Source organism: Montipora capricornis, chromosome 13, assembly GCF_036669925.1.
Source record: "Montipora capricornis isolate CH-2021 chromosome 13, ASM3666992v2, whole genome shotgun sequence".
Lineage (NCBI taxonomy): Eukaryota > Metazoa > Cnidaria > Anthozoa > Scleractinia > Acroporidae > Montipora > Montipora capricornis.
In genome coordinates this window covers 23887374-23897373 of record NC_090895.1, presented here as the reverse complement: position 1 = coordinate 23897373, position 10000 = coordinate 23887374, and the positions used below count along the sequence as shown (strand labels likewise).

At 39.5% G+C, this 10000-nt stretch overlaps 1 protein-coding gene across 2 annotated transcripts in view; it reads left to right on the top strand.

The window, feature by feature from the left end:
- Positions 1–10000, top strand: part of LOC138030086 (fibroblast growth factor receptor 3-like) — a 73301-nt gene that overhangs the window by 21290 nt on the left and 42011 nt on the right. The window contains exons 6-9 of one of the 2 annotated variants that reach the window (XM_068877942.1): positions 992–1255; positions 2036–2347; positions 3163–3447; positions 8521–8775. In XM_068877942.1, the coding sequence (XP_068734043.1) occupies positions 992–1255; positions 2036–2347; positions 3163–3447; positions 8521–8775 (1116 nt within the window). The remainder of the gene's footprint in view (positions 1–991; positions 1256–2035; positions 2348–3162; positions 3448–8520; positions 8776–10000) is intronic. The other variant, XM_068877945.1, reaches the window with a different exon arrangement.

The following is a 10000-nucleotide window of genomic DNA, read 5'->3' as shown; positions in this document are numbered from 1 at the left end:
ACATTTGCCTTTGTTTATGATCGTCTGCAATAAGGCCAACGCAGACAGCTTCTGATTGTTGCAGACTGTTGCAGATCATATGGAAACTAGGCTTTACCAACTGTGCTGATTACAAGTCATATTTATGACCTTTTCTTGTTTACGCAGCCTAGTAAGCAAGTAAGCACTTGCAGGTCTTAAATAATAAGAATAGTGTACTTTTACCCCACAAAAGACAACAACAAAAAGCTGCCAGTGCAATATTTTACCACAAGAAATGGAGGTTTTTGCATATGTTATTCTAGGAAACCGAGAACAAACCAACCAAGAAAATAATTATAGAGACTTGTGTTCTCTAACGACATGGAAAATTGTTAAAATAACACCCAAAGGTCACTTAGGCTCTTTTTTCTTGGAGACCTTCATTATTCTTCATTATGCAAATTTCAAATGAACTGCTAGACTAGCCATTAGATACAGTCAACTCTCCACTAACAGACACTCTCGTAAGCAGGCGGCTCTACTTACAGACACTTCTTTCAATTCCCCATTTTACCTTCGAGTACATTCCTGTAAGCGGACACTCTCTCGTAAACGGATATGGATACTTTTGAAAATTAAAATTGGATTTTTTGTTTATGCTCTCTTAAGGGGGATAACACTTAACTACCAAAGTGTTGCCATTGATCCCTTCAAATAGTTTAACTCTACAGTTAGCATTTTTTGCCAAGTGTGTTCTATTTAACCTTTGTTTGTCTGGTTCAACTCGCAACTCACAACCGTTTTTGGTAAATCACATGACCAAAACAGAAAATGCCTTAAAACTCAGCGAGTTGACTATGTTTTTCACAAATTTTTAACACAACAGTACGAGAACAGTCTTAACACAAAATCTGTAGTATGGCTTTTTAAAAATATTATTTGTTCTCAAAAAAAAGTTGATTCACTTTTCAAAATAATTATCAGTTGCATTTTTTGTCCAAGTTTGTTTTATTTTTAAATTTCTTCTTAGATAAACCAACTCAGACGAATTTCACAACAGGAAATGTGCGTAACACTGCAGTGCAAGGAACAACTGTTACTCTTACATGCAGTGCAAATGGATTTCCTGCGCCTACATACGTTATAAAACGTAATGGCACACAAGTGACGCAAAGTGGCGGCAAGCACGTAATCATGAACATCCAACTCAATGCGGAATATGACAGATATGCGTGTGAACCAACCAATGACGAAGGACCGGGGCCAATTAAGACCTTCCAGATCACTGTAGAAAGTAAGTATCAGGATTTAGCCTAAACTAGGGGCAAAATTTCTCTCTCTTTTTTTTTTTTTTGTAATACCAAATAACTAATGCTAGATGTATTATTTACACAAATCAGGGTACATCACTGGGCTACCTTTCAAGTTACTTGGTCACCCTACAAGATTCATGATTTTAGCTCCCATTTTTCTCACATGTATGTAACACTCTCATCAGTATCTTGGGATCCATTCTCCAGGTGATGTTGTCTTAACGGCACCATTGTAGCTTGCAGCTGTTGTGTTTCTTTGAAAAACAGTGATGCAAATTAATTTGACGTCAATCTCTGAGCACTGATGCTTTGAAAATTCGAAATTTTACAGAGCATGTATGGGATCATTTTGCCACCCAAGAATTTTTTGATGGCTAATAACTGTCTAGTTATGAAAACTAAAAGGCTTAAAATTTGAAATTTAACTAAGTTTAAGTCAAGTTCTTTTACCTTTTGAAGTCAGTTTGTAACTTGTGGGTAATGTCTCCTCTAAGCAAACAATTATGTTTCGCGGGCGGTCCAGGATTTTTCTCAGGAGGGGTACACCACTAAGGAATGCCGTACCCCCTGCACCCCCGTAGACCCCCCTAGACCCCTCCCCCTGCAATTTAAAATGAAATTAAATGTAAACAGTGATGTCAGCAGAGATTCTCTTATTGGCTGTGACCTTGCAACACCTTGCATTCCTGAAAATTTTCAGAGTTAATAATCCTGTGAGTTCGACAATGAGTATTGATCACTAATTTCCTTGCTCTCATTAGTTCCTCTACGGTTTCCTGCCACATCTTTGAGCTCTCTAAACAAGACTGAAAACGAAACTTACACGTTCTCATGCACAGCAGAAGCGAAGCCTGCAGCGACAATACTTTGGATGTTGAACAATGAAAATATCACTCGGGTGCCACCGTACAGTATCAATACATCAGTCACACCTATTCAAAATTCAAAACTAAAAAAGACTCTTAGCTACCTGAAGATCACCAGGATAACATGGAGGCAGAAGGGGCTTTATTCCTGCATTGCTCACAATTCTGCTGGTCAACAAAGACAGAGTGCAGTGCTTGGAGTGCGATGTAAGTAATTGAAGTTCCCATAACCTAAAAGTGTTTATTTTCCTGTTTGAATGTCCATGTTAAAAAATGAACTTTTGCCTTCAAATGAGGTGCGAATTTTCTACAAAAAATTGAAACCTTTTTTTTTGTTCAAAGGCTCTTTTGTAGCCGCAAGAGGAGTGGGGCAGGAAAAAAAAAAAACAGTCTGCTTGCCATCCACCCCTTTTTGAATTCCGCCCCTCGGAATGTGACATGTCGTGACTTGCAACATTATGGAGGTAGTTAATGGGAAAACTCCTTGCATTTTTATTTCAAAAACATCACAGGATAAAAATTAAGGCACCAGGTGGCAAACGGCTCTGAACTTTATGTCAAACAGTTTCTGTGAACGTAAACGTTAACAATAAAAATGCAAATAGCAGTGCAATAGTTGGTTGCCCGCTGTCAACCAGTTGTGAAATTCTCGTCGCCAGTACTCAATTTTTAGTTGCATTGGTGACCAGGAAGGCGCAATTTTCGACCCTGTTGCTAGTTTTATTAGTTTGAAAAGCATCTACCTCAACCCAAACAAATTGCATGTAGAGTTTCTCTGCTTGAAATTTCAATGTTTCAGCCCTCTTGGGTTTTTAACTGAAAACCTGTGTCGTTTTATACTTTTATTGATCCTACGTGATTATTTAAAGTAACTTCAAGTTGACTGACGGCGTTATGGATCTGGCTTGCCGCTTCCAAAGTATGCAAAACTAACTCTGTCTGTTTAAGGTATCACATTTCTTTCTGCTGCAATTAAGCCACAATAAATGTGGATTTGTAATTACTTAAATTGTGTTTTACAGATCGACCAGTTGTTCAATTTCCGGAGGATCATCCTAAAAACCACACCGTGGCCGTGGGAGAGACAGTAACATTCTATTGCAAAACAATTGGCAACCCTCCAACAAAAAGACACAAGTGGCAGTTCAATGGTGTAGATATTCCTGGGGAAAGCTGCGACAATGGGTGCTCGTCAATACAGTATACAAAGAATGCAGTTGTCCATCAGGATGCAGGGCAGTATTCGTGTATTGGTTATAATGATCTAGGATATGGACCCCCTGCTACTGCGGAACTTTTTGTTAAACGTAAGTGTCGCTCGGTTTTAGCAACATCAGTGTTATTTTGCTTAACACCAATAACCACCCATTTTCATTGGTTGTAATGGTTTAGGATGTGGACCCCTGCTACTTCGGTGCTTTTTGTTAAATGTAAGTCACTGTCAGTATTATTTTGCTTAACTCCAATAAGTTTTAAATTTTCAGTAAAGCGGCGAAAATAAAAAAGACCCTCCCCAGCTAAGGGATTGAATTGTTGACCCTTCCCTGGATCCCCTCCCCCACCCCCTCCAATAAATAATGGCTCCAAATTTGTTATACAGTGGTTGAAGTACTTTTAACAAAGCAAACCTAACATGCAAGTGATATCTTCAGAAACAGAGGACACACGCACTTTGTTCATTGAACTTCCAATATCTTGTCTTGTTTATATATAAAAAGTAAGTTAAGTCTGTTTACGACCCAAGTGGCCCATTTCTGTGGCGTGAATGTTTATATATGACAAGTATTTTGTACAGCATGATTTTCATACACGATTTGTATTTGAGTTACAACATAATATTAATGGGAGGGGGGGATGCTTAACCCAATTTTTCCTCAGGCGCGCTAGGTCGTCCCCAGTTGACGATTAAAATCGTCTGATATTAGACGTACAGAGTAACATCTGTTAAGTCTCACTCCTAACCCTAACCCTAACCCTTCACCCAAACGTGTTTCAAAAACTATTTTTTCAAGTTTTCACCTCTTTTCTTGCATGATGTTACTGCCGTTGAGTAGTCAGCGCTATTGTTTTTTAATGAGACGTGATTTGAATATTTAGTAACTTCAACGTGACCAATACACTTGATTACGCACATACTAAGCGTCCATATTGTTTTCTATGAGAATATTTAATAACCTGGACAGGATCGTCAAAATTGATTGCACATATACAAACTGCACAATGAGTTATGTCCACACGCCTGAACATGCCCGACAACTAGTTTCAGCCAGTGAAATTAGTTGTCATAACAAGATAAATTCTGTCACCGAGGAAACACACGTTCATTTCAACACGAGTGCTAGCGGAGTGTGGAGCAGAGACAAGTGGTTTATGAGTAGCATGGCTTTCATTTGTGACATTTGTGAGAAACAGTTCCCCCAGAAGAGAAATCTTGTGCGACATAAGGAATCTATTCACTATGGAAGTTCTTTTACTTGCGAACGGTGCGGCGATGCCTTTAATCGAAAAGATGCACTGAAGCGTCATATGAAGAAACATTCTCAAGAGGAACTCCACCGATGCCAGTATTGTTCCCGCAAGTTTTATGGCCGCGATACATGTTTAGAACACTAAAAACTGTGTGCGTTTGAGAAGGAAGGTGATCATCGCGATAGCATCAAGCGAAAATATCCAGAAGGAAAAGAAAATGGAGAGCGCAGAGCAAAACAATGGAGATGGGATGACGCAACGGTCAATACGACTACGGAGGGGAATGATGTACACTCAGGCAAAGATACTGGTTGTTCTGAAAACCCTTGCGCTTTGACGACCCCAATGAAACACTCCTTAAAAACGTTCAAGCTTAAGCCTCAAATTCAAGAAAAACACGACCTCAGTAGGTTACTGTATGCTAAGAAAGCGTCACTAGTCAATCGTCTAAGTCAAGAACTGAAAACTAACAGGGGACTCAAGTGGTTCATCAGCGTTCAAGTCAAGTTATTCAAACCGAAAGCGGACGGGTCTGACGAGATTTCAGAACCCAATTTCCGAAGTCTTTGCATGACAACGGTAAACGTTCACGAAATTGAAGAGCAGCTTAACGAAGTGAACCAGAACATTTTGAGTGCTTTCACAAGCTATCAGAAGGAAGGAAGTGGTTGGATTCTATCCGAAATTTTGCATCTTGATTTGAGTGTGGCTCACTACAAACTATTGAAAGGTTCGAGCTATCTGCCTTTACCTAAAACGTTGAAGGATAAGAAAGCTATCATTAACATCGAAAACAAAGACAACAAGTGTCTCATGTGGAGTGTCTTGGCGGCCTTACATCCTGTTCCTTATAGATCTAACCCCTAGCGAATTCATCATTACTAACCTTATGTCAACGAACTGAACTTGGATGGTATCGAGTGTCCTGTATCAATCAGTAAGATCGCAAGGTTTGAGAAACAAAACAAGATTGCAGTCAACGTCTGCGGATTCGAAGAAGGAGATTTGTTTCCCGCACACCTCACTAAAGAACGCGAGTTTCCCGTGCATGTCAGTTTGCTGTTGTTTTCAAAGGGGAGAAACGACATTACTGTTTAATCAAATTAAAATCTCAACCGACTGCTTTCCAGTCAAACAGGGCACAAAGCTCAAATGTATTACTGCCCTTATTGTCTTCACGGCTTCGTGCGGGAACAGCTACTTGAAAACCACAAGCCACTGTGTAGTCAGCATGGACCCCAGCGAGTAGAACTGCCCAATGAGGATAACTTGTTTCTCCAGTTTAAAGAATTCAAAAACAGCTTCGAGTCCCCTTTGTCATTTATGCTGATTTCGAGAGCCTAACCACCAAGATTCGGTCCACCTCGCCGGATCCTCGCAAGTCCTCGATAGAGAAATTTCAGAAACATCAAGCCTGTGGTTTTGTTTACGTAATTGTCTCTCCAAAACCAGAATGCTGTAAACCTCCCGTAGTCTATCGCGGAGCAGATGCAGTGGATCCTAGAAGCGTTACAATAATAAGAAGAAAGAATCCATACTCTCTTGAAAGAGATTGTTCCTATGCAGTTGAGCCCTTCCGAAGAACAAGAATTTCAACAAGCGAAGAGCTTGATGTTGATCGGTTTCGAGATCACTGCCATCTTACTGGTAAATCGCCCGATTTACGTCGGCTTTACAATTCTTGATCTGTCTAAAGTCCTGATGTACGATTTCCACTACAATTACATGGTCTCAAAGTACGGACCCCACGCTAAATTGCTGTTTACAGATACCGGCAGCTTGTGCTATGATGTCAAGACAGATGACCTCTACCACGATTTTTTACAAGACCTAGACTGCTTTGACACGTCAGAGTATCCAAGAGATCATTTTCTGTACAGTGTAAGGAACAAAAAGGTGCTGGGGAAGATGAAAGACCAGACCCGTGGCATACCCCTCGAAGAATTTCTAGGCCTTCGACCCAAAATGTACTCTATCCTATTCACAGAAGACAGCAAACAAGTGGGAAAGAAAACAGCGAAAGGCATTTCAAAGAATGTAACCAAGAGAAAAGTCCGACATCAAGATTGCAAGACTTGTCTCTTTGAGAAACAATTTCAAATGGCGCGAATGAATCAAATTCGAAGCGAAAACCATCAAATTTATTCCCTGACGTTAACCAAAACAAGTCTTTCACCCCACGATGACAAACGCTTCATTTTAGTTGATGGGTGTCATACACTCTCCTATGGGCATTATTCGATTGATGCATGTTAAGAGTCCTTATGACAGCAATTTAAATGAGCTTCCTTCCCCACGAGTATATTTTTGGATTTATAGCTTTAACGAATGTTGTGAGTAAAGTCAAGTTGAAATGCAAAGCATTGTGATGTTGTTTCTCCGATTTTGAAAAGTTCAAATCAAAAATAATTTCCAGATAGAGATTAAAGGTTTAACAACATGTACAGTTGAATAAAAATCCACTTCGATAAACTAAACAAGGCACCCGTGCTGTTTTTAATCTTAGTATAGAGAAAATAAATAATTTATGCGTTAATGTACTCGCATAGTTTTTGGTGCTGAAACTCAATGTTTACTTCTACTAGAAGTGTTTTTTTTTTATATTTCGCTTCAAAACACTTTTTTTCGATTGAGGTAATCACTGCTACGATGAGGCGTTTTTTTGTGTGCCGTTTGGTTTTTTTTATTTTTATGAGAACTATTTCTCGCCAACACCACAAACAAATTATTTACTATATTTACATTATTTGTAAAATTGGTGAAATAAAATAATCGAGGTTGCCTATAACCAATCTTGAAGCAAGCGTACTATGCATAACCATCAAGTTGTCATTGGAGTTTCTTTTAAAGGTGAATTCCAAAGCGTTTGAGATGTATGTTGTTTGCCCGATTCGGTTGAAAATCACCTGAATAGGCCACTTTACAGTTGTCTGTTCAGTGACCTAGCCTAAGAATGGCTGCGAGGCTGCCGGTGACCTTGTATTGATACAAACTGTAGTTCAGTCAATGATAATTTCAGTTCTGCATTTGTCCAGTTAAAAAATGATCAGCACTAAAATAAAATAAAAATAAAAATAAAAATAAAAAAACTGAGAAATGCAGACATGGGTGATATGTTCACCCTTCTTTCTTTCTTTTTTTTTTTTTTGCTTAGTCACTTTGCTTTTGAGGGAAGAGGCTGTTCTAGTAGCTTCCAAGTATGTTTTGGACTAATAGTATGCAACATTCACTACTGGTGGTCTTCCTAATTCTGATACAAAGGTTAAATTTGGAAACAGGTGCAAAGCCCTGAAACGTCTGCTCATTCTTAGAGCACAGATGGTGGACATGACTCTTGGAAAGCACAGGTGGTAGAAATGACTCTGGAAGAAGCGTCCTACACGTTTAAATAGTAACTCTTCTTTTTTTACTACCCTCTTTTGTCAAAAGTTAACCTATGGACTTAAAATCTGGCTGTTCTTTATATTTTCATTTTATTGTTTAAAACAATAGTGGTCACATACCTATTTACCATAAACGCTCAAATAAGCCTCTCGCCCTCCCCCCTCCAATTGCCTCAAGTTCATAATATGCCCCCTCCCCTCCCCTCCCCTCCCCTTCCCTCCCCTCCCCTCTAATTTTATGTAATAAACGCGCGTAAAAAAATGGTTTTAATAGCTGATTTTACTCTTTTTTTTTAATGTAATAAGCCCCCCTCCCCTCTACAAGCCCCAGAATTATCGGTAAGTTGAAAAGTTTGGAAGTAGTGTGGTTTTGTGGATAGGGTGTCAATTCAAGATATTGGAATGGAGTGCCTGTATGCTTTGTGATGTTTATCATAGAAAATGTGCATGTGTCATTTTTGATCAATCATAGCGAATGCTGCTGTACTGATGGACACATTAAATAATTTTTGCTATTCTTCTTTGAAGATCCACCGAGGATAAAAGAATTACCTCAGACGTCATATACAGCAAATGAAACCTACAGTGTAACAATGGTGTGCTGGGCTGAAGGCGTCCCAAAGCCGAAAGTGACTTGGAAAAAGTCAAGCACTGACCAGATCGTTGGTTATGGAGAGGTGTTTACAATTGGCAATACAATTGGTCGTGATGAGGGCAAGTACACTTGCACTGCAGAAAATGAGCTTGGTACAGACTCCAAAGAGGTTACACTTAATGTCCAGAGTAAGTAAGCTATGGAACGTTTGAGGCAAAAAGGCTGAGGGCGCGTTCGATTGACCCTATTCCGGAATAAGAATTCGTGCGTAATGAGTAAACGGTATGTTTGGCGCGTTTTGACAATTTTGAACTGAATCTCCGTAAAAACGAAGGATTTCTAACTTATCTTCCATGTATTCCTATTCCGGAATACGGTGAATCGAACGCACCCTAAATAAAACTGAATCAAAGATAGACTTCAGTCTTCTCGGAGGGAGGCTTCAGGCTCTTTGGGGGGTGGGGGACTGATCTTTACAGTTTTCATTACATAAGGAAAGAAATCAACTTTTTGTGAGAAAGAAGAGTGGACTAACTGGGCTAAGACTGCGACACAGAACAAACAGGACAGAACAGAACTGGCAGGAACAAAGTTAATAAACACATTCATGTACTCAATTGAATAGTAGAAACTGAGATCAATAGAACAACACCTGAAGAGAAATTAATAAGTTTTGATCAAAGGAATACTTTCTTTAACTTAGGAAATACCACCTTTAACTGTCATAATAAAAGATAAGAGTGAAAGCCTCTGAGAAATTGATGTAAATACCACACTGTAAGTCTTTGAAAACCCCCTTAGGGTAAGGGAACATGTTTTGTTATTAATGTTACGATTCATAGCGGAGCTCCGCGCTCGCCTTTCCCGCGTGGAGCACCATTGTTAAGAAAATATTGTAACCCATCGATGCAAGAAATCTTGGTTTTATAGCCATGACCTCATCGACCGTCCATCCGTCCGTATGTACGTCAACCCCTCCATGTATGGCAATGTGACCAATATCATGCTAGTTTACAGCATACATCTTTGATATTGGACATCCATGTTTTGATGAATTGACACCTGTGAAAAAAAGGTATCCGCTGACCAGTATCACGTGACCACATCGCGGGATCAAGCTAAGAACTCACCGAGGTCACCTGTTTTTTTTGTTAAAATTGACCGCTGACCAGGTATTGGGTTTCGATTGGATTGCAGGCTCAACCCAAGTTTACTCACCTAAACATAAGCGAGGCTTCATTTTTCGCGCGCTTTCTGTGGTTCGACGTGGCTACACGGCCATACTACATCAACTATAGTTCTTACACAGTCAACGCTTTTCGTGTTCACGTGGAAAACGGTTTGGAAGATGTTTTCTTTCTGCATTTTTCTCTTGTTTTAATCTGGTTTGACATATCATGATATATGTGGTCC